Source organism: Ambystoma mexicanum, chromosome 5q (assembly GCF_040938575.1).
Source record: "Ambystoma mexicanum isolate Mex_15411 chromosome 5q, UKY_AmexF1_1, whole genome shotgun sequence".
Classification (NCBI taxonomy): domain Eukaryota; kingdom Metazoa; phylum Chordata; class Amphibia; order Caudata; family Ambystomatidae; genus Ambystoma; species Ambystoma mexicanum.
Window position 1 is genome coordinate 498,199,604 of NC_090933.1, and position 27,867 is coordinate 498,227,470.

At 47.7% G+C, this 27,867-nt stretch overlaps 1 protein-coding gene across 4 annotated transcripts in view; it reads right to left on the reverse strand.

Moving 5' to 3' along the window:
• Positions 1 to 423: 423 nt before the first annotated feature.
• Positions 424 to 27,867, reverse strand: part of TRAPPC8 (trafficking protein particle complex subunit 8) — a 2,435,788-nt gene continuing 2,408,344 nt past the window's right edge. For all 4 annotated transcript variants that reach the window (XM_069620968.1, XM_069620966.1, XM_069620965.1 and 1 more), the window contains 2 exons: positions 22,882 to 22,971; positions 424 to 1,575 (listed from right to left, as the gene is read on the reverse strand). In XM_069620968.1, the coding sequence (XP_069477069.1) occupies positions 1,341 to 1,575; positions 22,882 to 22,971 (325 nt within the window). In that variant the 3' untranslated portion in view covers positions 424 to 1,340. The remainder of the gene's footprint in view (positions 1,576 to 22,881; positions 22,972 to 27,867) is intronic.

Consider the following 27,867-nt stretch of genomic DNA (forward strand, 5'->3'; position numbering starts at 1 on the left):
TGCCCGTCATTAAGAAGCTAAACCTGCTCAAATTAAGTACAATAACTGCAATGCATCATGCCTTACAAACCCCACCCATGCAGATGAATGTTGCTTTATTATGCATCTGAAACATGTTGTATCCTTCTGGAAGTGCTCTCCTAGTTTCTCAGCTGTTAGAAAACTGAATGGTTAATAGCTCACTGACTTCATTCCACCATACTGTCAATCCGCTGTAGAAAAAACCTTCTAACTCACCAAACTACCACCAACTGAAACATCCTGCTAAGAAAATGTTCATTACATGAAATTCTGACCAAACAAGAACTTCACCACACAATTTATTGTACCAAATGATCCAGTTGTTTGTCACATGAATTAATGGCTTAAAAGTCAGGTCCGTCATTTTTTTTTTGTTTTTTTTTAGGAAATAATGCAACAAAATCATGGTAGTCAAAAAATTACATTTATGTACTCATGACATGTTAAAATTTTAATGTCTTATATACATTATTGTAGGTTGATAATATAATTAAGCAATATAGCATATTATAATCCATTCTGCAAGAAAAGTCCTTACATTGTGATTATGGTGTATATTTATTCTATTTACAATACATTTGATATAAATATAATACATCATTTATTGAAAAGTTTACCCTTTATTAACTTGAGTGGACACATTATATTAACGGGTCAACTCAACTGTTAACGTTACATAATAAAGTGAATGACTCAATTTTAATGACAATCTCATGGTTGGGAAATAGTGCATTCGGTATTGAGATGAGTAAGAAAAAATAGCAACCAAACTGTATTCAAATAATCTTGAAACCAAGGTAGGACATGAAGCCCTTAGAGAACAGAAGACGGCATCTTTAGAGTTGAAGGAATTTTGAAAACAACAGCATTTGTATGCAACACCCTCACAAAACTTCACAATACAGCCAGAATGTACATAAGTTGAGGTGGTTGGAATCAGAAAATATACTTTTATCACTTTGAATATGTTTTCACTTCGAACAGATCACTGAATGTTTTTGTGGCAGTTGCTTGCTTGTAGTGCTTGTTTCAACAGGGCTCAAACTGTTCAATTGTTTAGCTGACAATATTTTAGTCAGTATTAACAGAGAATAAATCAAAATATTCTTTTAAAAGTGTAGACACATCTTCAGGTTCTTGAGTTTTGTATTTTGCTATGGATCTAGTGAAAAACACAAGTTAGGTTCTAGGCCAGACAACGTCCTTTGTCCTTTTTATAAAATTAACCACTGGAATATTGGAAAAGTAGAGAAGACAGGTTCTTCTTTTGGGTGGAGGGGTCAAAGAGGACTGCAGTTGCACAATCTTGCATGATGTCATCAAACACTATTTATAACGATAAGTGCTGGCATGGAATTTTGCTGACTTGTTTCAAACAGTGTCACTTGGTCGGCCAATTTAGCAAATACTCGTGGCGTTCCAAGATTATAGATTCCCGTGTGGACAAAACATGCTTTCAATTGCACACTGTAGACTTGTTGACTTTTCAGAAGAAGTTTATATTGGGTTTGTCCAAGCCAAGTGAAAGAACCGTGAATTTCCAGTGCTTCTGGACTAAAAAGAGAAAAACAGAATTATATTAGACATTTCATTTTGCAATTTCTATCTATTCACTGGACAAATAAGAATTATTTTTTCCCAGAGCCAGTGAAGTTCACATAACAAAAATGAATTGTCAAAACTCTTGAGTTAAACATGTGACCATAGACCAACAAGCATGGGGGAAAATGTATCCAAACATATACTTTGTCATGCAGAAAAATAGCTAAAAGCAACAGACCTGAACTAAGGTACCTTTTATAGAGTGTATGTTTGTTTTTGAGATACACATAGTTGGACATTTTCCACATGACTAAGAGGTGTTGGCAATCAAGGTTCATTTGACATCTCCCAAAGGGCTTTAACTGTGATCATAAATATGTTCCCACATTTACATATAAAGGCCTGTGGACAGGTCACTACCCATCTGTTCCTTGCCAGATCTGTATAGGCATTGGCTAGGTTCCCAGACAGCAACAGACCTTCCACCCCTGTCATTATGTTAAGTTGATATGCTTTTATACAACACCAAATCACCACCTGTTTGGTGAAGCTTTTCTTAGAATAGCTAAATTCAATGAGGGAGACTTGGAAATGGGGAGATATGTTAATATCACTTTGGACCATGCACTTGATTGATGTAATTAGGACACCTTTGGCAATGCTATTTTGGATTTAAGTCTGTCTGATGTACAGTGGCATAAACATGCTCTAAAGCATACAAGTCTCGGGTCAGATAGGAAGAAACTTCCCAGACGATCATGGCTCTACCAAATAAGAACACAGGCGCAAGTTGGTTGATGGGTTGGTTCTATGAAAAGATTCAGGACTTTAGCTCCCTCGTACGGTACAAATCCATAATAGCTTGTTTGAACAGTAGACCAATCACTGAAAAGGAGGGCAAACCAATTCTATCCCTAATTGAGAAGCTAAGCAAAAACCTTTAGTTGGGCACCTCCTACCATCCTATTGTGGTGTTACATTATGATGCAAGTATTTAAATCTGTTGGCAAATCACCTGGCATGGTAGCTATGAAAGTAAATAGACCCCAATTATATGGAGTTTGTCTCAAGTAGGTATGCCCAGGACAATACCTTTAGTGTCTTGATTGTAAAGGATACCATGCAATGCCCTGAGCACTCCTCTTGGTCGATGCCAAGCAGCTGTTCAACAAAGTGGACTGGACCATTTCAAGGAAGATCTTTATTTAATTTGGTTTTAGCACCCACTTCACCAAATAATTCAAGTTACTCACTGTGTGACTGGAGTACTCCTAGTCCTTAGCCCCCTTTCCTCCATCCTTGTGGGCACTCCCCCCCCCAGCATGGGTACGGTACCAGAAACATTGGCAGCGAAAATTGAGCTTCCCCTTTAAATTTAGTCTAGCATGCAGGGACATGGCCCTGGGCAGGCCCCCCACAAAGCCCGTGCAAGGACATGGCCATGGGTGTGGGAATGCCCCCCAAGGCCCCGCCCCCGGCGCCTCACCTCAGTCCCCTTTATAACACATTGGCTGCTTTAATACCTGGCTATACTGAATACTTTAGCCCTTGGCATACAAGCGGGGGAAGGTGGGTGCGGCGTATTGAGGAAAGGGGACCAAGGTCTATGAGTACTCTAGTCACTACAGTGAGTAACTAATTACTCGTATGTCCCGTCCCCTTTCCTTCATCCTTGTGGGTGATTCCACCGAACAAGACCATGTGGTGGAGCTCTGGTAAACTGCCTCATATGTAGGACAAAGCAAAAATGTTCTTCGGAATCGCCTGTCCGAACTCTGCATCTTGTCTAGAACTGTGCTCACAGAACGCCAACGAAGTGGCCCAAGTAGCCGCCAAGCTGATGACAACCCAGGAAGCATGTCTCTGAAACACGACAGCCATGGCCTTAGATCTGACTTCATGGGCATGAATTCCCTCAGGAACCAGTTTGCCTATGGCTGTATACACCTATGTAATGGCCTGGACCATCCAGCGGGCGTTATAAGCTTTGGAAGTCTGGGTGCCTGAGAAAGTGTCCCTAAACATGACAAATAATGCCTCAGACTTCCTGAAGGATTTTGTCAGAGAGAGGTAGAACTTGAGGACTCTCGAGGTCATCCGACCGTGGGTTCGGGATGAACACTGCCAGGCAGATTTCCTGATTCAAACGGAATGGAGTAACCACCTTGGGTAAAATGTTTGGATGAGTGCGCTAGACGACCTTGTCGTTATTAAATGTGGTGAAGGGCTCACATGATGACAAAGCCTGCAGCTCGCTGATCCTGCATGCCGAAGAGAGCATCACCAGCCTGATGTACACAGAGGCCATCGGCTCGAAGGGGTTGCGCTGCAAGGCCGCAAGAATCAGGTTGAGGTCCCAGACCGGATGAGGCCTGTGCACCAGAGGAAAGAACCTGGACAATCCCTTGAGATGGGCCTTAGCCAACGGGTTGGCTGCCAAGAACCAGTGGCCTGGGCAATTCCTGTAGGCCCCAATGGCTGCCAAATAGGTGTGGCAGGTTTCAACCTGAGTGCCGGAATGAGCCAGATGTGTGGAACAGCCAGCACGTGTCCAGGGAACAGGTAAGGGGGTCAATCCCCTTGTGGCGAGCCCAGTGGCAAAATCTTGTCCACTTGCTCTTTTACTGGGCCTGCATAGACAGCCTCCTGAATGTTGTCCCAGTTGTCCTCAGAGAACTGAGCATGGTGGAGTTTCAGCTGCTCAGGATCCAGGCCACTGGGACCAGACATGGCCGGGTCCGGGTGCTTCACCGCTCTGCCCTGCTGCGCCAGGAAGCCCCTGGATGGGATCAGGAGGAGGACCGGTCCCTATAAGCACAACTGTAGTAGATCCGAGAACCAAGCCCTCGACGGCCAGTGCAGGGCGATCAGGATGAGGCTGCAGCCCAGCGATGTCCAAAACTTTCAGAGGGTCCGCTTGCGTAAGGGTGGAGGAGGAAAAGAATAGCACCTGCGGCTGTGCCAGCAGAGCTGGAACGTGTCCCCTAGAGAACCCACACCCTGGCCCGTTCAAGAGGCAAACCGGGTGCACTTGGAATTTAGAGGCGATGCAAATTAAGTCCAGACCCGGAATCCCACATCTCTGGAACAGGGACAACAAGAAGTTGATGTCTCCCACTCGCAGGTGTTGAACTCCAATGGGCTGAGCTGGTCCGCTTCCGCACTGCTCTCTCCTGGGAGGTGGAACGGGAAAAAAATCCAAATCCCCTCCGAGAGGGCCCAGATCGCCACGGCCCCGTGCACAGGAGGGGGGGGGGGGTTGGGGGGGGGGGGGCGTTAGAACGGTGCCAAAATCATGGTATGACAATCATGAACGCCAGAAATTTCCAATGCGGCTGGTAGCTGGGGACATGAAGGTATGCATCCTTGAGGTCTAGGGAACACATTCAGTCCCCTGCGCACAGACACTCTGCAATGTGTGCAGGAGTAATCTTCTTGAATCGTTCTAGCGGTAAAGAGAGGTTGAGAAATGACAGGCCAGGACTACCCTCAGGCCAGCCTGGTTGTTCTTGGGTAGCGCAAAAATCCTGGAATAGAAGCCAGGGCCCCTGCCTGACTGAGGAACCAGTTCCACCGCCTGCATCTCTATTAGAGAAAGGGTCTCCCGTAAAAGGGCCGGGGACCCTATCTGGTGAAGAGGGGAGGATCGTAGGGGAAAAGGAAGAGGAAGACTGAAGCTTGTGGAGACTATAGAAAGGATCCACGTACTCTTGAAATATCGCTTCCAGCTGTCCTAGAATAGAGCCAGCACCCCTCCCCCCCGCCCCGCCTACAGGCGAGCTGTGTTCCCTGACTGTTACGTCACTGCTTCTTTGCGTTTGAGGTGGGAGCGGAAAAAAACCATGCAAAGTCCTCTGCTGCTTCCTCCTATTGTCACAGGGTGACCTGTCAGGCCTCTGTGCACAATGATCATGAAACCCCTTGAAAACGCAGGGTTTGAAGTCAGTCCTGCCCTGAGACTGAGAGAAGGACTTCTGCCCTGGCTTAGTCAGGATGGCCAAGGACTTGGCGGTCTGTGCAGAGGTCTTCTTCAGTCAACTCATCATCAGTGGAATTCTGTAGGCGGTGGGGGCTCCCTGGTTAACCCTGACTCCTTCGGGACTGAAGCAATAATGGGCACCTGACCAGGCGCATCACCGGTTGTCGTCAGCGAGGCTGCAGCTGAAGCTGTACGCCATGAAGGCAAAGACACTTGCATGGTCGCGGTCGTCTGTGTGGCGGAGACGACAGAAGTAGTAAGGCCCCTTTTGCCGATGTCGGATGGTCATCAACGGGATTGTCAACCAAGTGGATGGCGGTGATGTCGACGGGGTTGTGTTCGCCGACAGGGTGGATGACCTGGAATACGAAGCAGTCGTTGATAATACTGTGGTCCTGGTCAACGGAGTTGTCGGCGGTGGACGAGAGGAGCCACCCGAGGACTTCTCCTTTGTACCCTTGTCCGAGGACAGCAATCGAAGTTTTAACTGGGTCAGGGACTTCCTCTTGGAAGGAGCAGCCCTAACTGGCAGGCTCACCGTGGGTGTAGATGGAGACGGGGAACGTGTCCCTCCCAAACTGGGTCCTACAGCCACAGTAACCTTAACGAGATCCATAGCATGGTGCTTAGCCTTCTTTTTGACCCCCTGTGAAGGGGCATCCTCAAAGACCTTGACTTCTTCTCAGAGGGTGCACGCTCATGGGACTGGCCGTCCTGGATGAGGCATGATTGTGCCCAGAGGCTGAGTCAGAGGCCTTCCACAACTTGAGCCATACCGCCAACCTGGTGTAACAGTCCTTCCTTGTCTTCTTCGGAAAAAAAACACGGCAAATCTTGCATCCTTCCTCATCATGGTTCAGATGTAGGCAATACAAGACCTTGAGGTGCCAATCCTCAACATAGACATTGCGTAGTCCATATTTTGTGCATATCTTGATGAGACTTCTCTTCCCTTTGGAAATCATAGAAGGTGTGAAGTAGGCCCAAGACTGAGCTCCCGAAACTTGTAGAAAGAACTGGCGATGAAGCAATCTTCGCCAGTTGCCGGTAGTCAATCAACGATCGACAGAGGAACAATCAGAGAAAAACAAACAAATTTATCTGAAAAATCTCGAAACAGTGCATAAACTCAAAGAGCAAAATCAGAGGACGCCCAACACTGAAACATGCAGCAAAAATCTGAAGATGGCCACCAGGGGTGGAGCTTAGGGAGACCACTATCATTGGATGGGTGCACTATGGCCCAAAGGACAGTGATTGGTTTAGAGGAGAAATGCAGTTTTCAGGATATAGCGAAACTGCTTTTCTCTTTTACTGAGGATTCCCAGCCTGATGACGGGGAATATTAAAGAGCATGTGAATCCATGCCAGACCCCATGCTGGAGAACAGCATTACACCTCCTGTATATAAATAAATAAACTTGACTAAAGAGAAAGCTATGTTATGCCATCACCAGGAAGAAAATGAAAATGTCTCTTTAAATACAAATCTGCAATCAACTGAGACAAGCATGTTGAAGAGAGAGTGTAGGCCGAAAAAAGCTGAGAGAGAGGAACGCATATGCAGGCATGGGAGGCCGCCTGGGAGCATAAAAGATGGAGGAGGTAGAGCGAGTCCCTGAGACAGCAACAATCAGAAGTGCTATGGAGACGGGAAACAAACGCTGGAGGCCCAGCACGTGCAGAAAGCGAGAAGCAGAGGCGAGTGGAGCCCAAAAAGGGACGGTGACAGGACCACAAGGGCGTTGTGCTGGGCAGGCAGCCCGTCTAACAATGCTGACACCGTACCAATCAGGTATTGGTTAATGCTTTGGTCTCCTGTCAGGATACCGAGAAGCCAAGAGAGAGTGAGGACCGCAAAGAGAAGACGCCCGCAGAAGAGAGCGGACAGAGAAATCGAGCGAAGCAGAAGGTTGCACACCAGTATAGGCCCTGGGGACGTTTCCCAGATAGACTAAAGGTGAAGGGGGGAACGGGAGAACTTGGATGCTCAATGAGGCTCATTATGCAAGTACAGAGACTCGTCGCAGTACAATTGACAAAGTCATAAAACTAAATCTGATGAACTTGAACAATGGTAATATAAGAAGGATCATAAATAATCGTGAGAGGGATCAATGAAATGTGGGTCACACTATCCAATGAAGAGGGGGGAAATGCCCAGTTACTCAAGGAACATTGAGGGGAACATAACAGAGAAAGAATATTATAAAGTGATGGGCAGGGAAGTCTCAGGAATAAACCATATACAAGAAAGACTATGCCAAGAAAGGTTGAAGCCCTATTGTAACCACATAGGAAGAGACACTTTCCACGGTTAACCAGAATATATTAGTATGAATCAAAGGTTTTGACAAAGAGCAAAGAAAGTAATAATACAAGAGGCAAAGGAAGCCAAAACTCTGCAAAGAGAACTACAGGAACTGGTACAAAAAGTAACGAGAGAATATTTGAAAATTGAATATTAACAAGAAACTCAAAAGAGAAGAGAAGTGTGAGAAGCAACCATCAGGAGAAGGGAGTCATTCTCCTGACCTTAGTTTGTTAGAATACTGGTAGGGTCAGTTAGAATTAGTTTTGCACAGTGGACGTATTCCTTTGGACTTTTACTGACAAGTACCTTAGTTGGTAAAATAGGTAGGAAATACCTCATAATGTAGGAAAAGTGAGGCCTTATTCTTATCCTCATTAAACACATGTTGGAAATGTCCTGAGAATGTCTGCGTCCTCATTCTGACTCTCAACAGTGTTTGTGTAGCAAATGAGTAGAGAGGATAGTGTAAGCAGTGAACATGATGCAAATGGTACAGTATGACAAGAGGGTGTCTGAGTAGTAGTAGTATAATTAGTAGCAGTACATGTATTGTATTTAGCACAAGGGGACTAACAGTGAGAGGAGGAGAGTAGTATTGGGAAGAGAGCGGTTGTGGGAGGAGGGGGGTAGGTGCGGGACGAGGGGAGTAGGTGCGGGACGAGGAGAGTAGGCGCGGGACGAGGAGAGTAGGCGCGGGACGAGGAGAGTAGGCGCGGGACGAGGAGAGTAGGCGCGGGACGAGGAGAGTAGGCGCGGGACGAGGAGAGTAGGCGCGGGACGAGGAGAGTAGGCGCGGGACGAGGAGAGTAGGCGCGGGACGAGGAAAGTAGGCGCGGGACGAGGAGAGTAGGCGCGGGACGAGGAGAGTAGGCACGGGACGAGGAGAGTAGGCACGGGACGAGGAGAGTAGGCACGGGACGAGGAGAGTAGGCACGGGAGGAGGAGAGTAGGCACGGGAGGAGGAGAGTAGGCACGGGAGGAGGAGAGTAGGCACGGGAGGAGGAGAGTAGGCACGGGAGGAGACAAGTAGGCACGGGAGGAGACAAGTAGGCACGGGAGGAGACAAGTAGGCGCGGGAGGAGACGAGTAGGCGCGGGAGGAGACGAGTAGGCGCGGGAGGAGACGAGTAGGCGCGGGAGGAGACGAGTAGGCACGGGAGGAGACGAGTAGGCACGGGAGGAGACAAGGCGGGCGCGGGAGGAGACGAGGCGGGCGCGGGAGGAGACGAGGAGGGCGCGGAAGGGGACAAGTAAGAGCGGAAGGGGACAAGTAAGAGCGGAAGGGGACAAGTAAGAGCGGAAGGGGACAAGTAAGAGCGGAAGGGGACAAGTAAGAGCGGAAGGGGACAAGTAAGAGCGGAAGGGGACAAGTAAGAGCGGAAGGGGACGAGTAAGAGCGGAAGGGGACGAGTAAGAGCGGAAGGGGACGAGTAAGAGCGGAAGGGGACGAGTAAGAGCGGAAGGGGACGAGTAAGAGCGGAAGGGGACGAGTAAGAGCGGAAGGGGACGAGTAAGAGCGGGAGGAGACGAGTAAGAGCGGGAGGAGACGAGTAAGAGCGGGAGGAGACGAGTAAGAGCGGGAGGAGACGAGTAAGAGCGGGAGGAGACGAGTAAGAGCGGGAGGAGACGAGTAAGAGCGGGAGGAGACGAGTAAGAGCGGGAGGAGACGAGTAAGAGCGGGAGGAGACGAGTAAGAGCGGGAGGAGACGAGTAAGAGCGGGAGGAGGCAAGCAGGAGCGAGAGACGGCAAGCAGGAGCGAGAGGAGGCAAGCAGGAGCGAGAGGAGGCAAGCAGGAGCGGGAGGAGGCAAGCAGGAGCGAGAGGAGGCAAGCAGGAGCGAGAGGAGGCAAGCAGGAGCGAGAGGAGGCAAGCAGGAGCGAGAGGAGGCAAGCAGGAGCGAGAGGAGGCAAGCAGGAGCGAGAGGAGGCAAGCAGGAGCGAGAGGAGGCAAGTAGGAGCGAGAGGAGGCAAGTAGGAGCGGGAGGAGGCAAGTAGGAGCGGGAGGAGGCAAGTAGGAGCGGGAGGAGGCAAATAGAAGTTGATCCCAACATTGTAATAAAAGAGGCTGACAAAGGTGGCAATATAGTTCGTCTTAATAGAACAGACTATTTACTAATGGCTACCAGACATCTGTCCACACCAGGATGCTACAAGAAGCTTACTAGCAATCCCAGTAGACAAACTGTTCAAGAACTAATGATTTTGATTAGAGAATGGCATTTTAGAGGTACACTCACAGATCAGGAGGACGCATTCCTTATAAAACCAAATCCGGTGATCCTGAAGATGTACTTTTTAGCAAAAGTACACAAGCACTTTGAACATCTTCCAGATGTGCTTCCTATTATGAGTGGTTTGGGCTAGGCAACCGAAGGATTATTAGAGTATATAGGTACAGCCATCAGAGATTTGGTTCCACCATTACTCTCTTATCTCAAAGATTCCACCAAAACCCTTGCAATTCTTAATACGACCTCATGGAAATCTCAATACAAATTAGCCACATTGGATGTTGAGTAACTAAACACTTCTATCAAGCAAAATTTAGCAATAGACACTTTGCACTTTGTTTTCCAAAACCATTCAGCTTCTCATAGTCTTTTCCACTGTTCTTCCCTCTTTTTCGGTCTCCCCTCTTCCCATCTGCCCCCCCCCCTTAAATCCATTTACCACTTTGCCATCCGTACCCTCCGTCTTCTCTCTCCCCATGATTCCATCTCCAATTCACTTTCCAACCTAGGCTGGCTTCCTTTCCACTCCCAACTCAAATTCCACTAACTTTGTCTCGTTTATAAATCTCATGACGTTGCCCCTCATTACCTCTCCTCTCTTCTCTCCTTGCATGCCCCCTCTCTCTCCGTACGCTCTGCTGACCTCTTCTTACTCTGTTGCCCCACCTCCTTGTGCCTCTTCTCGTTTCCGCTCCTTCCAGCTCCTTGCCCCCCCCTACATTGGAACTCCCTCCCTTTCTCTATCCGCTCCATGTCCACCTACTCCTCCTTCCGTTCCTCCTTAAAATCCTTCCTTCTTCGCCCCCTCACTGACTTTCTCTCCCCTTCCTCCTCCTCCCCACTCCATCTTCCTGTGCCTTTATCTCTCCCTGTCTCCCCTATGATCTCCACCCTCCATTCTACTCTATCTACTCCCTTTTCCCCTTCCCTTTCCTCTATCCCATACCTCTCCTCTCTTCCTCCCCAAATGCAAATTGTTCCACATGTGGTTTTTCTGGTTTGAATCATGTATATTTTATTGCTTCTATGTCCCATGTTTGATGTTTCTGGTTGCTATGCTGTAAAGCCCTTTGGAATAAAGCACTATATAAACAATAACATACAAAATACAAATACACTAGATCACAACCAGTTTCTCTTCAATAACCAAAATTTTGTTCAGACGAAGGGTGTCATCATGGGAGCGAAATACGCACCCTCTTTGACTAACCTCTTCATGGGTTTCTATGAAAGTACATACATCTACAATTCTCACGACTATGATACAGAGATTCTTCTATGGAAAAGGTACATAAATGATGTTTTGGTAATTTGGAATGGTTCTTTTGATCCATTTGATTCCTTTGTAGAATATCTAACCATTAACACTTTTGGCAGGGAGTTCACGGGAAGCATAGATACCTGGACCATTGATTTTCTTGATCTTAACATTTACATTGAAAATAATACCTTACATGCACAGACCTATAGAAAACCCACCCAAGTCAATTTGACTCTCTTTGCGACCAGCTGCTATAAGAAAACTGTAATTAATAACATTCCGGTAGGAGAATTCTACTGTGCTAAAAGAAATTGCACCTCTCACAAGATATATACACATGAGTGGGACCTACTCGGGCGCAGGTTGAAGGAACGGGGGTACTCTACCAAATGTATACATAATGCTCTTACTAAGACAAATCTTCTCCAAAGAGATGATCTGTTTAAAAAGAAACCTTTGACCATGCAGGAACCTTAACAAGGTGTTAGTTTTATTACCAAATTGTCGCATGACAGCAATTGTCTATACAAGTTACTTAACATTGGCACTTACTCACGCTAGATTCAGATCTGCACGAGTATATCTCCAGTCGACCCAAAATGATCTTTACCAAGGCTCTGACTTTAAAGTCCCTCTTTTCTTAAACCGGAACCCGGTCCAAGGACTCAAACCAATTGGCTAAAACGCACGTTAATAGGTTTACACAAATGCAGAAACTGTAATTTTTGCAATTTTGCTCTGTCAGCAACCACGTCTTTCACTTGCCATGGTTGTCTCACGACCGAGATCAATGACTTTATGAACTGTAGATCAAAGTTTACAGTATATGGAATCATGTGTGTCTGTGGCAAAGTGTATGTAGGGAGTACTATTTGCGAGCTATGGATACGGATATGCAAGTATCTAGCTAATCTCAGCAGTCAAGATCCTAAACTGCATTTTGCAGTTCACTGGCAAGCAAACCACCAACTGGCCAACAAAAAAGACATTTGTTTCGTCGGACTACAAGAAGCACAATCTCACACAAGAGGGGGCGATCGTCAACAACTCCTCAGGCAACTCGAATTGCGCATGATTTGTAAAATGCGCTGTACCACGCTAGGTCTAAACAGTGAACATGAACTGAATGTCTTTCTGTGATCCAATAACAATCTTTTTTCTTGTTAGTGATGTACCCCTTTATCCAACGGTATCTTTTCTCGCCAAATTTTGATAAATATCATTTTCACTATATGTGACAACATGTGTACCTTTGGTGTCTCTCACTTTCACTAGCCCTGATGTGACAGTATGGCAATTTGTTTCACAGTTAATAGGTGAAAGGCCTAATTGAGCGCTAATAAGGGCATTTTAGCCAAGCTATAACAATGGCATTAGATGCACTATATATTCCCATACACACAACTGTACTGTCGTGCCAGCTTAATCTGGCAACACACTAATCGATTTACAGGTTATGGACCAAATCTTACTAATCACATACCACCTGGTATGGAATTTGTTATTAATTCTGCTCATCATAACCTAGCACTTATACCAAATAAGATCTTACAAGCTAGGTGCCTTACTTAACCAGATCAGATATATTTAACACATATAACGTGCTATATACCCTTATTTGCTAAAACAATTCATTGGCACTCAATATAATTTTATCAATGCTGATGCAGCATAGCACACATGCTGGTCATATAATTCGCAATATTGGTCGCGTTTAATACCGTAAGCAAATAATCACAACAGTAGTGTTTAAATTTCACCAACTAAAAACCATCAGCTATTTTCATGAATGTTTACCCTGGCGCTTTAACAAATCCCAATGGACAACGCTAATTTTGAGATGCATTATCACATGACTTGTGATCACGGAAAATCATGTGATCAACTCCCAGAACTATTTCCTCGAGCAACCCGCCAGCACTCGCGTTGCTCTATACAGTTCAGGCCAGACGATGGCAGGGTCGCATATTGGGCAGACCCGCAATGACTAATGGTGAGTCCTTGATGCAATCTTTTCACATTGGCTTCACACATATCTGTACAGTTCAACATCCCAAGAATCTAATACATGCACTGTGTGCTTTTCAAAGCTACCGGTTACATGCTCTTTCTATGAGGGAAACCACGGCAAATCTAAATTCAGCGTTCGTATTAACGGCATTATAGGTGAGTTTATCACTTAATGGCATGAGGCCTATACAGGGGTTCTTTTACAACACACGCATTTGGCTATTCACAACCTTTTGAGTATTTATTCAATCCACATAATTTCTGCGTTAACATTGGCATATCACTTGCACTGCATGAATGGTCCACCCATTCAATAGTAATTCATTAGCCTCCTATGCCAATTACCAGTCGTCATTTTCTGTTTGCATAACTAAATGGCACAACTCGGGTGAAGTCAATGGTACATAGTTACCTCTTGGAATTTACTCACGTTTTCGCTTGGCCTGCCTTGGCACTCACACTGCATTCAACGTTAAGAAGATTGACACACGGGTCAGGGAGGTTTCTTACATTTGTGAATAGTCTTTTTTTAAGCTATTTTTGGGGGGTATTCCAGCGCCACTTCTCTGCAACCCAACAGCTACTAAAACCAGATACTGCTCTGGGCCAATTGGCCAGGACACATGTGAACATCTGGTAAGGAACGGGGCTCACTTACAGCATTTTTGCCCTATATATTTATTGGTACACAATGCGCTACAACGCTCACTTTGGCTTTTCAGGAGGAGTCAGTCCTTTTGATGCTGCAGATTTATTTTAAACAAACTAATCAGGAAAGAATGTGAAGAAATAATGCCAAGCTATTGTCTTGCGATCTTGCAGGCGCTTTGTAGTTTGAGACTGTTAGGATGCTTATATTGTTTTGTAAGACAGAGAAGTTTAAGGTTTACAAATGTGCATTCAAATATGACATAGTATGATATGAGCAATAATTATAAGTTACTCACCGTAGTGACTAACATACTTTTAGTCCTTAGTTCCCTTTCCTCCATACTGCATGGGCGTCCCTTCCAAGGGACGGGAGACGGAACCTTTCTCACGAGAAAAAACCTCCTTCCCCCTTAAATCTAGAGGCACGCAGGGGTGCGGCCCTGGGAGCATGCGCTGCCCTAACCCCGCAATCTGGCGCCACACCTCAGTCCCCATAGACCCGTCGACAATGGATTAACCTTGCCTAATGACACCAGGTTTCTTAGGGGGGAGGATGGTGGGAAATATGTAGGAAAGGGGAGTGAGGACTAAGTTAGTAACTACGGTGAGTAACTTATAATTACTCTTACGTCCCGTCCCCTTTCCTTCATACTGCATGGGCGATTACAACTGAGTGTACCCCCAGGGTGGAGAGGAGACCCTCCTTAAGAAAACAGATTTCTAATAACTGCCTGGCCCGAAAGCCAAGTCTGATCTAGAGCCGGCGTCCAAACAGTAGTGCTTGCAGAAAGCCGAAGGGGTGGCCCATGTGGCCGCCCTGCTTATGACTTGCCAGGGGACATGGCCTGGAATGCGATGGCTGCTGCCTTGGCTCTGACCGCGTGGGCGTGCATGTTGACCGGAAGTGGCTTATGCTATCCCTCGTATGCTTCCTTGATGGCTGAGCCATCCAACGGGCTATGGAGGCTTTGGTTGCCGGATGCCCCGGTCTTGATCCGCCGAACATGGCAAACAGTGCGTCCAATTTACGGAAGCCCTTGGTCCTGTCCAAGTAGAATTTCAGGGGACGCCTGACATCGAGGCAGTGCAGAACTTTCTGTGCCTCGTCTTTAGGTTCATCAAAGAACGTAGGCTGCACTATTTCGTCATTCAGATGAAAAGCGTAAGGCACTGTAGCTAGGAATGCCGGGTGTGTCGGGAGGACTACTTTAACCTTGTGAAAAGTAGTATAGGGCTCTAAGGCGACCAGCGCCTGGATTTTGCTGACTCTGCAAGCCGAGGTGAGGCCGACTAGCAAGGCCGTCTTGATGTTGACCAGCCTGATGTCCGCGGACGCCATCGGCTCAAATGGTTTGTGCGCCAGGGTACCCAAAACTATGTTGTGGTCCCATACCGGGTGTGGCCTCTTGATGGGCAGGTAGAGTCTGGCGAGTCCCATCAAGTGCTCCTTGACAATCGGGTTGTAAGAGGAGAACACCTCTTCCTCTGAATTTCTTTAGGACCCAATGGCTGCCAAGTAAGTGCAGCAAGTGTCTACCTGCATGCGTGAGTGCGCAAGGTGCGCCGAGAAGGAGAGGACGTCGTCCAACTTACATGCAAGGGGGTTGATATCCTTAGAGTCTGCCCAGTGACTGAACCTGGGCCACTTGCTCTTATACTGGGGCCTGGTAGCCTTGCTCCTTGCGCCCTGTAGGATCTCTAGATTAGACTGGGAAAGGCTGAGGAGTCCTAGCGTGACCTGCTCAGGAACCACACTGAGGGCTTGTTTCTGTGGTATGGGGTGGATGACCCTGTCCCCTGCTGCACCAGAAGATGTGCTGGGCCCGTCGGAAGGTGACTGGGCGGTCTCTCCGAGAGGCTGAGCAGCTCCGAGAACCAAGGCCTGGCTGGCCACCATGGAGCTATTAGAATGACGCTGAGGTGGTGAGACTCCTTGATCTTGCATATAACTCTGTGCATCAGCGGTGTGGGCGGGAAGGCGTATGCGGTCATGCTGTTCCACTGCATCAGAAATGCGTCGCCCAGGGAGCCGGGGCTCTGTCCCAGCCAGGAGGCGAACTGTGGGCACTTTTTGTTGTCCCAGGAGGCAAGGAGGTCCACCTGTGGGTGTCCCCATCTGCTGAAGATCTCCTGCAGCACAAGGTCGTTCAGTTGCCACTCGAAGTTGTCCGCTCCCAGTATGCTGAGCCTGTCCGCCTCCAGGATGGATTCACCCGAGAGGTGGACACCGTGAGATAGATATTGATCTCCAGGGCCCATTCCTACATGCTGACTGCCAGTCTGCACAGTGGAGGGGATTTGGTACCTCCCTGTTTGTTGAAATAGAACATGCTGCTCGAGTTGTCTGTTTGAATGAGCACGACATTGCCCCCGATAACCAAGAAGGAAGGCTCCGAGCGCTAGCCAGATGGCCTTCAGCTCCAGCCAATTGATGTGGAAACTCCTGCTCCTGCCGGGTCCAGGTGCCACGGACGCAGTGGTTGTCCAGGGTGGCCCCCATCCCTCGCGAGAGGAGTCCGTAGTGATGGTGACCTGTGGGGTAGGTTGCCGGAAGGGCTTGCCTGTCTGCAGGTTGCAGTCCCTGGACCACCATGTCAGGTCCGAGTGAAGAGAAGGAGGAACGTTTATCATGTTCGCCTGAGAGCCCCATGATGCTGCAAAGTGCAGCCGTTTCCTCCTCATCCTGAGTTTCGTGTAGGGGATGCCATGAGTAGGATGCCATGAGTAGGACCGCTGCCATGAGACCCAGTCGGTGTTGGTACCACCAGGCGGATGTCACTCCTCTGCTGAGGAAGTGCGCAGTGGCACTCCTGATGGCGGTGATCTTGTCCTCCCAAGGAAACATTCTCTTGGAGCACGTGTCCCAGATGAGCCCCAAGAAGGTCAGTCCCTGCATAGGCTGCAGCTGCGACTTCTTGAGATTGAGCAAAAAGCCCAGATCGTGTAGTGTGTTCATAAGAGCATGGGAAGTGCGGTGCACCTCTTCCACAGATGAAGCACTGACGAGCCAGTCGTCGAGGTACAGGTAGATGTGGTGGCATTGTATTCGTCAGCCTGGTAAAGACCCTGGGGGCCGAATTGAGGCCGAACGGAAGCACCTTGTATTGGAAATGGTAGCCCATGATCTTGAATCTTAGAAAAGAACGATGAGGCTGACAAATCGAACGTGTACGTACGCGTCCTTCAGATCAAGGGAGCATATCCAGTCTCCCTTGCACAATGTCTCTGCTATTAAAGCTGGCGTAACCATCTTGAATTATTGTAGAAGTAGGGAGAGGTTGAGGGTGGAAAGGTCCAGCACAACTCTCAGGCCCACCTGTTTCTTTTTCTTAAGGGAGAAAATCCTGGAGTAGAAGCCCAGGCCTCGCTGGGAGGCTGGGACTTCCTCCACTGCCTGGCTCTCGACGAGTGACCGGATCTCCGCCAAAAGAGTTGCTGTCCCAATCTGTGGGAGTGGAGGGGGAAGAGGGAGGAGAGACTGGGTTGGGTAGACGGTACACCGTCGATACTGCGGAGAGGATCCAGGGGTCCGCAAAATACTGGCGCCAGAAGTGTGCATGGAGAGCAAGCCTGCCCACCACTGGAGACACGTGGGCCCGGAGGGGCGTGTCATGCCTTTTTTCCCCTCTGAGGCTGTTGCGGAGGAGAGGGATTGGAAAAATCCCTTAACCAATCCCCCCCTTTTTGTTGCTTGTGCTGATGTTGGGTCGGCGAATGGTCCGGCTGCCTGGACCTCTGCTCTTGGAAGCCGCGGAATCCTCTGTATGTACGCCCCTTGTCCAAGCGCTACTGTGACTGGGTGTACATTTTGGGCGTGGTCTTTGTAAGGATGGATGAAGACTTCGCTGGTTGAGATCTGTTTTTCTTTTTATCCCGCTCATCCGTTGTGGAGTAGAAGCGGTCACCCCCTTCGAACGGAAGATCCAGTATGCGTTCCTGGACATGTGGGTTGAATTTCGTAGCACAGAGCCAGAACGTTCTTCTCATGTCCGTGGCAATACAGATGGCATGGCCAGAGGTGTAAATGTGGGCCACAGAGGACTCCATAATGTCCTCCGCCACAAGCTTTGCCTCAGCCAATCCCGCCTTGAATTGTGATTGGCTCTGCGCCAGAAGCTCTGGGAGGAAATCTGCAATTTCCCGCCAGAGCCTCTGGTTAACGGCTGCCAGCATGACATCCACGTTGGCTTGACACAGGTGCAAAGGCGCGTTGGAATACAGCTTCTTCCCGTACGCCTTAATCGACACATCCAATGGAATGAGCTTGAGAATTGGGGTTGTCCGAGTGATATAATAGAGCCAATGAAGCTTCTTTATTCTAACACCAAAATCCAAGTACGAATGACAAAGGAAGGACTTGTGACACAACCAATTCGAACATGGGACGGCCTGAAGCAAGGATGCCCCCCTGGCCGCAACTCTATTTAATCTCTTTACATCAGATTTTGAAGAAAACATCCACAGCCCACTCATGAACCCCCCCACAACTTAATGCAACAATCCTGCCGTGCATGATGTACGCCAACGATATGGTTATCCTGACAAAAACCCCTCGAGGTCTACAAATTGCACTGAACAAGCTACAGGAATACATGGAAGCTAATGAACTCACAATAAATGTAACTAACACCAAAATTATGACGTTAACTCAGCAACAAGGCAAAAAGAAAGATCAATATTCCTTTTATCTTCAAAATAAAAAAAATAAATAAAAAAAAATAAAATACAAAAATAAAAATCGAGCAGGTTCATATGTTTAAATATCAAGGCATACAGATCAATCAATCTCAGACTAACAGAAGTGGGCAATACAACTGAAATCCAAAGCTCATGCCCTGGCGAGTCAAGGGTTTGTTATACACAGGAAATTTGGAAAATTCTCCCTCAAGCCAGTGGTTTCATTTTATTAACAAAAAGTGGCAGCTACATTGACTTATGGTGGTGAGACAATAATAAATATTGACCAGCGCATTTGGTAAAAACTAGAGGGGATATTTTGGAGGAAAGTGTTGTCCCTTCCCCAATCAACCTCTATGCCGCGTATCAGGTATTAACCCTGCAATCTCTCCATTTCATCATAACATGGAAAAAACAGGACCTTTATAGGAAATTGAACAATAACGATATTATACCGCCACTAGACATCCTTGGAACAAAAATTGATAAGGTCAACAACACTGTTCTAAAACAGGACCTTTATAGGAAATTGAACAACAACGATATTATACCGCCACTAGACATCCTTCGAACAAAAATTGATAAAGTCAACAACACTGTTCTATCAAAATAGAAAGAATCTTTAAACATCAAAAGAATGGAGAGCGATATCTCCATGGAAATGCTGATAGACAGTAAAAAGTAAAAGTACATCGAGAGGTTTGATTGAGCCAAGACATCTCAAAAACCAATACAAACGTAACTTAACATGCAAGAGTGAAACAAGAGCTCTGAACCAAATGCCACACTACCTTGACCTTTTTCCAGACCGGGTGATCTGTGAAACTTTTATGAGATTGAGACTCAATATTCTCCACAAACAAGAAATTGTAGGGATAAGAAATGCGAAACAAGAGACTACCCACACATGCAGATTCTGCAAACACACAGAAAAAAATGAAAGCATATTCCACATTTTAATGCAATGTCCAGCACTAACAGCAAAACGCTTAGCCTTAAGCGAAAGATACCCCAGCCCAGAAAGTCACATGGACACTACAGAACGTTGGTCACAAATAATAATGGGTAATAACAGAAAAATGGTAACAACCATAATTCGATTTTGGACGGACATCAATGACCCGAACAATGGACACATGAATTGAATTTTAAAAGGCCAAGAAAGAAGTTCTTTTCTTGATAAAAATGAATATTACAATGATTCAATGTATGTATAAATGGAAGGTTTAAGATACAAACATATACATTTTAATTTTTAAAAGAAAAAAAAGAAAAGTAGCCCCAGCAGTCAGATGTCTTGCGCAACCAAGTAATGGCAAAGCCAAAAGTGTTAGAATTAAGCTTTATTATAAGGCCATTGACTTACAATGGCAGTAAAGGCATAGGTTAGAAACTCTGTAACTTACCTTGCACTTCGAATCTACCCCAGGCTTGGCAGAACAAAGGAAGAGGGTCCGACGTTGCTCTTCCTGCTGAAAGTCGCAGTCCTCGATTCACAGGGTTTGCAGGTTCGAGCTGATCTCTGGTTGGTGTATTTCACTGTTGCAAGGACTCTCGACTGAAGAATGCAGCAAAACTTGATGCAGCACCCGTTTTAGGACTGGACTGGGGACAGGTAAGCTATTTTGGATGGTGGTCACCACAGCAGGACGACGCAAAAGGACTTTGCAGCCGCGGTCAGACTTTCCCTCCTATCTCGGGTCTCCTCGATGCTAGGACGCCGACATTCCGCAGGAGGTAGTCTTGTAGGGCCAGCTGAGGATCACCCAAGTATCAGGCCGAAACTCGGTACGGTGACGCCAGCAGCACAGTAGCCCAGTTCCAGGGCACTTCCGAAGGCTTCCTTTAGCAGGGCACCGAGCAGGCATTGGGAATGCATGGTACCTCCATTCCAAGGGTCGCAGCTCTTTTGCAGGACTACTAAAGATCACAAGCAAGACGGGGCTCCTCCAGGTCAGCAGCAGAAGTTGGTTGCCAGGCCTCCTTCAGTCAGGTCTCAGGGTTCTTCGCGTGGTTCACAGCTGGACAGGATACTTGGCTCCTTCAGGTTTCTCCAGGATCTCTGAAGAATGGGTGCAGGGGTCCTCTTCTTATCCCAAAATCCAGGTAAGAGCAGCTGCCCCCACTAGCAAATAGCAGGACTAGCCCATACACAACGAGCAGTGGTCCAATCAGGAACACTGGCAGGAACATTCATGCATACCACTCGGACACACCAAAACCAGTTTGTGGATTGGGGTCAGACAGACCCAGCCCACATCCTGCCAGCAAACACACACACCCCTCCAGTAGCCCGCCAAAAGCTTCTGCTTTCCTGGGCACTGGAAGTCCTTATAAGGATTTCCCTGGCCTCTCAGACAGGAAGAAAGCTAAAGAACAAGATGGCAAAAGAACAAGCAAAAACTCTTGTGGCACGGCCATGTTGGACGAGTAGCCACAGTTAGTAGCCAAACGTGGTAAGGCTAAAATGAAAATCCCCAAAAAGTGGGAAAAAGTTACTGCTGCCACCAGCTTATCCTTTCAACACACCTAGAGTAACCAGAAATCCTCTGTGCGTTAGACTAGGGCAAAACATAAATGCACCCTATTGTACTGCAATGTAAGCTGCTGTGAACAATGATAAAAAGTTACCACAAGTGATACAAAGGTAACCAAAGTATTAACACAATAACACGACAGCCTGAAGGACAGATCAGTTTCCCCATAACATATGAGCAAAGGCCAGTGTAGTGAAGCTTAAGGCTGTACTGCACTGTGCAACTAACAGGTCAGATTCCAAAATAAAAGAAAAAGCTTTGGGGGTTCCATAAAGATGGAACGAAAGGTGCAGTAAAGAGAAATCTTTCCTAACACGGGGTAGCAACCCTTGTCTTTATATGCCCTTACCACCCTTAGCTGGTCAGGCTCAATCGCATTTAACAAATCTTCAGCAACCTGAAGGGTGGCAGGGGACACCTGGTAGGGAGGGCGTATCCCCTCCTCACCTTCTCTAATAGAAACACACCCATCACGATCTGTAAGTGAGACACCCTTCTCATAACACATGACAGTGTTGGCGACTACCACCACCGCTGATGACGACATTGACATGATACTTAAAATGGAGGGAACGATAGTTGGAGTTTGCTGCATTCGGACTGCACCCTGGTTTGAGTGCGATTGGGCCTCTAGGCCACTGATGTAACCTTCCATGTTATTTATTGAGTGATATGGGACTTCCCCAGATTATGCTCAGCTCTCTTCGCATCTTCTCAGCGCGCTCTCTCTCTTCAGGCTACTCGTCTTAGTTAAATGTACGTCTCTCCTTAAAGAGACAGATCTTCCTCCTTGGGCACAATGGGGTATTTTAGTTTTGTTTTTCAGCCAAGTCTCTGGGCCTTATTATGTTCTTCATAACTGATAGTCCTGTATATATTCTACTATGGTGGATGGTCTAGGGAGTTCCTCACAGGAACGGAAATCTTTGTTTCCTAAAGGGGAGTCTCTCCTAGTGAGGTCCCACTTGCCTAGGTCCCTAGGGAGGGTCTTGCAGAACGGGCTCACCTGCCTAGACTGAAAGGGGGAGGCTCCCTCTTGGGGAGAAGGGACGAATACCCTTGGTTCACATCTCATTAATCAAAGATCCGGGAAGGAGTAACGCTTGGGTTGTCACTGCTAAGCACCAATGCTTAGTACAGTAGTGTCTAACCTTTTAATAGCCATTAAGCTACTGAAAGCAGAATATGCAGATATCAGTTTACTAAAACACAACTTTGATTGAGGCATTCCTGCATCTTGAGGAATGAAGATAGATGAATGTGAGGTGGGAAGACATACAGTACAATGAATAACCATGGCAGACAGAAATAAAACAGACGGCAGGAGTATTCAGGTAAAATGCTGTGAAAGAAATGTACTGTGCCTATATATGTAGTGCAAAATGTTGATCAAAGCAGTCTCCCCTACTTAAAAGGGTGAAAATACTCTTTACAAACCAGATCATTTACGTCTCAAAAAGGGCAGAGCATCACAAACACAAGAGCACAGACACAATCTGACATGCAAATACTTTATCAACCTGCATAACCGTTCCGGCATACAAAGTCTAAACCTTTCCACTAGTACATGTCCGTTGATGCACCACAATATCTTTGCATTATTTCTACAAACATGCTCCACCACACCACAAATACTAATAATACAAACGAATGGTCTTACCTTGTTGTTTTGTGCCTTAAATCAATGATTACATCCACATCAGCTTGAGAACAGTTAGAAAGCACAAGAGAGACTGGTACTAAACACCGGCTGCACAAGAAAAAAAAAACATGAATTTGTAATATATGCCTTCTGTACAGCAAGATGGGTGTGTGGGGCATTATACAACAAACAAAACAAAATGCAGAAATCAAATGAATCCAACAACAATAAAGAACGGTAAAAGGACAGTAAAGAAACAGTTAAAGGCCATAAAATAAAGCATAAAAATATGCAAGACTAAGCATTCCATGATAGACGATAGAACTTTCTTAAGATCCACTACCAGTTTCAAATTCTTTTACAAATACTCAGAAAAAGCAGGAGGTTACTGCCCCCACATCCCACAAGTACACAATCTCTGTATTCTGTGAACACCAATTATCAAGTTCAATCCTCCAGAGGACATTCAGATCAGGAGCCCTAATAATGCCATGTCCCGTTTTCTGACAAAGCCAGGCCAATACTTTGTTTCGAAGGTGCTCCTTTCCTACCGGCTTCTCAACATTAGTATTGATGACATTTCTTTGGTCCATGACAAATGTTCTTATATTTTTTATCAACAATAACAGGCATATACATTTTACCAACGCTTAAACTCTTAACAGTCTCAAGTTTTAGGTTTAGGAAAGGCTGGTTGGATAGATCATGAAGCTACTTGTGCTAGCTCTCCAGTTGCAACGGGTAATGTTGGGTAACTTATGAAACCAATACTCAAACAAGAAAAGGCAGGAGACATTATGGCTCCTTAGACTACCCTTGCTGAATATGGAGATCAAGATATTAATTATAAGTCATTCACCGTAGTGACTAACATACTCTTAGCCCCCTTTCCTCCATACTGTATGGGCGTCCCTTCCAAGGGACGGGAGACAGAACCTTTTTCACCAGAAAAAACCTTCTTCCCCTTTAAATTTGGAGGCGTGCAGCGGTGCTGCCCTGGGAGCATGCGCTGCCCTGACTCCGCCCTCCGGCGCCACACCTCAGTCCCCATAGACGTGTCGACAATAGATCAACATTGCTTAATGACACCAGTTTAATTAGGGGGGAGGCTGGTGGGTCATATGGAGGAAAGGGGACTAAGGGCTAAGAGTATGTTAGTCTCTATGGTGAGTAACTAATGACTCTCACGTACCGTCCTCTTTCCTCCATAGTGCATGGGTGATTACAACAGAGTGTAGCCCCAGGGTGGAGAGGAGACCCTCCTTAAGCCAACATGTTTCTAAGAACCGCCTGTCCTTAAACCGCGTCTGATCTAGAACCGGCATCCAAACAGTAGTGCTTGCAGAAAGCCGAAAGGGGTGGCACACGTGGCCGCCCTACTTATGACATGCCAGGGGATCATCCGCAGGAAAGCAATGCCGTTGCCTTGGCTCCGACCGTGTGGGCATGCATGTTGGCCGGCAGGGGCTTGTGCTGTCCCTCGTAAGCTTCTTTGCGCCCGAGACCATCCAACAGGCTATGGTGGCCTTACAGGCCTGATACCCGAGTCTTGATCCACCGACGGTGACAAAAAGTGCGCCCGACTTGCGGAAGCCCTTGGTCCTGTCCACGCAGAATTTCAGGGCACGCCTGACATCAAGGCAGTGCAGAACTCTATGTGCCTCGTCTTTGGGCTCAGCAAAAAACATAGGTAGCACAATTTCTTGGTTCAGATGGAATGCGGAAGGCACCCTGGGCAAGAATGCTGGGTGTGTCCACAGGACTACTTTATCCCTGTGGAACGTAGTATATGGCTCTGAGGCGACCAGGATCTGGATTTAGCTGATTCTGCGAGCCAAGGCTTAATGGTCACCAGTCTGATGTCCACGGATGCCAATGGTTCAAATGGTTTGTGTGCCAGGGCACCCAGGACTATGTTGAGGTCTCATACAGGGTGTGGCCTCTTGATGGGCGGGTAGAGTTTGGCGAGTCCCGTCAAATTTTTCCTGACAATCGGTTTGGAAGAGGACACAATCTCCTCCTCCGAGTTTCTGTAAGCCCCAATGGCTGCCAAAAGTGCTGCAAGTGTCCACCTGCACGCCTGAGTGGGCGAGGTGCGCCAAGAAGGAGAGCACGTCGTCCAAGGTACATGTAAGGGGGTTGATACCCTTAGAGTCTGCCCAGTGGCAGAACCTGGTCCTCTTGCTCTTATACTGGGCCCTGGTAGACTTGCTCCTGGCGCCCTGTATAATCTCTAGGTTAGCCTGGGAAAGGCTGAGTTGACCTAGCTTGACCTGTTCAGGAACCATGCTGTGAGGGCTAGTTTCTGTGGCACAGGGTGGATGACCCTGCCCTCCTGCTGCGCCAGAAGATGTGCTGGGCCCGTCGGGAGGCAAATGGGCGGCCTCTCTGAGAGGCTGAACAGCTCTGAGAACCATGGCCTGGCCATCCACCACAGTGCTATTAGGATGATGCTGAGGTGGCGAGATTCCTTGATCTTGCATATCACCCTGTGTATCAGTGGTGTGGGCGGGAAGGCGTATGCTGTCATTACACTGAATTTGGAATGCATCGCCCTGGGGAGCTCGGGCCCTGACCTTGCCAGGAAGCGAACAGTTGCCACTTCCTGTTCTTCCAGGAGGCAAGAGACCAACCTGGAGGTGTCCCCATTTGTAGAAGATTTCCTTCAGTACTAAGTCGTTCAACTGCCACTCGTAGTTGTCCGCACCCGATCTGCTGAGCCGGTCTGCCTCCAGGTTGGATTCCCCCGGCAGGTGGACAGCCGTGAGGTAGATGTTGTTCTCTAGGGCCAACTCCCACATGCTGACTGCGAACTTGCACGGTGGGGGGGGGACCTAGTACTTCCCTGCTTGTTGACATAGAACAAGCTGGGCGAATTGTCTGTCTGAATGAGGATGACCTTGCCCTCGATAACCGACAGCCAGATTGCCTTCAGTTCCAGCCAATTGATGTGGTACTCCTGCCGGGCAAAGGTGCCATGGACGCAGTGTTTGTCCAGGGTGGCCCCCCCAACCTTCGAGAGAGGAGTCTGTGGTGATGGTGACCTGTGGGGTAGGTTGCCGGAAAGGCTTGCCCAACCGAAGGTTGCAGTCCCTGGACCACCATGTGAGGTCCGGGTGAAGTGATGGAGGAACAATGATCATCTCTGACTGAGAGCCTCGCTTCTGCTTCCAAGAGCCTGCAAAGTGCAGCTGTATCCTCCTCATCCTGAGTCCCGAGTGGGGGACGGACAAGAGGACTGCTGCCATGAGACACAGTAGGTGTTGGTACCACCAGACCGAGGTCACTTCTCTGCTGAGGAAGTGCGCGGTGGCCCTCTTGAGGGCTGTGATCTTGTCCTGCGAGGGAAAAACTCTCTCTGAGCACGTGTCCCAAATGAGACCCAAGAAGGTCAGTCTTCGCATGGGCTGCAGCTGTGACTTCTTGACGTTGAGTGAAAAACCCAGCTCGTGCAGTGTGTTCATAAGAGCGTGGGAAGTATGGTGTACTGCTTCCAGAGATGTCGCCCTGACGAGCCAGTCGTCGAGGTATGGGTAGATGTGGTGGCCCCGTTACCTGAGGGCCCCCACTGTGTTCATCAGCCTGGTAAAGACCCTGGGGCCGAGTTGAGGCCGAAAGGAAGCACCTTGTATTGGAAATGGTAGCCCACAATCCTGAATCATAGAAAAGAACGATGAGACTGCCAGATTCGGACGTGTAGGTACGTGTCCTTCAGATCCTGGGAACACATCCAGTCTCCCTTGCACAATGTCTCCGCTATCAAAGCTGGCGCAACCATGTTGAATTTTTGTAGCGGTAGGGAGAGGTTGAGGGTGGAAAGGTCCAGCACAACTCTCAGGCCCGCCTGGTTCTCCTGGAGTAAAAGCCCAAGCCTCGCTGGGACTTCCTCTACTGCCTGGCTCATGACAGAAGACCAGATCTCTGCCAAAAGAGTTGCTGTCCCAACCGGTGGGAGTGGAGGGGAGGAGGGAGGAGAAGCTGGGATAGGGAGGCGACACCCCGTCGTGACTACAGAGAGGATCCAGGGGTCTGCGAAATTCTGGCGCCAGAAATGTGCATGGAGAGCAAGCCTACCCCCCACTGGAGACACCTGGACCCGGAGGGGCGTGTCATGCCTTCTTTCCCTTGCCGTAATTTTTGTACACGTTTTTAGATAGGATGATGTTTATGTAAGAAAATAATAATAAAATAATAAGTAATGAGAAGATTTTTTTTTTAATCATTTGTCACTAGAAGGTATTGTATTCGAATTGCTAATTAACAATATAAATGCAAAGAGGGTCTGTACGTGTCACATGGCACTTGTACTTTTTGTGATGTTCTTTCCCTCTGAGGCTGTTGCGGAGTAGGGGGACTGGAAAAAGCCCTTACCCCCACCCCCTTTTTGTTGTTTGCGCCGATGTTGAGTCGTCGAACGGTCAGGCTGCCTGGACCTTCGCTCTTGGAAGCCGCGGAACCCTCTGCATGTACGCCCCTTTTCCGAGCACTGCTGTGTCTGGGTGTACGTTTTGGGCGTTGTCTTTGTCAGGATGGATAAAGACTTCGCCGTTTGTGAGCTGTTTTTCTTTTTCTCCAGCTCCTCGTCCGTTGTGGCGTGGAAGAGGTCACCCCTTTCGAATGGACGATTTAAGATGCATTCCTGGACACCCAGGTTGAATTTCGTAGCACAGAGCCAGGCCGTTCTTCTCATGTCCGTGGCAATGCAGATGGCACGGCCAGAGGTGTCAATGTGGACCATGGTGGACTCCATGATGTCCTGTGCCACCATCTTGGCCTCTGCCAATCCCGCCTTGAATCGTGATTGGCTCTGTGCCGTAAGCTCTGGGAGGAAATCTGCTATTTCCCACCAGAGCGTCTGGCTAATGGCTGCCAGCATGGCATCCGCATTGGCTTGACGAAGGATGCTTTGGAATACAGCTTCTTCCTGTATACCTCCAAGATCTTCTCCTCCTTGCCTAACAGCGCCATAGAGGAGGCGGCTGAGGACGACTGAGGCTTGGAGTA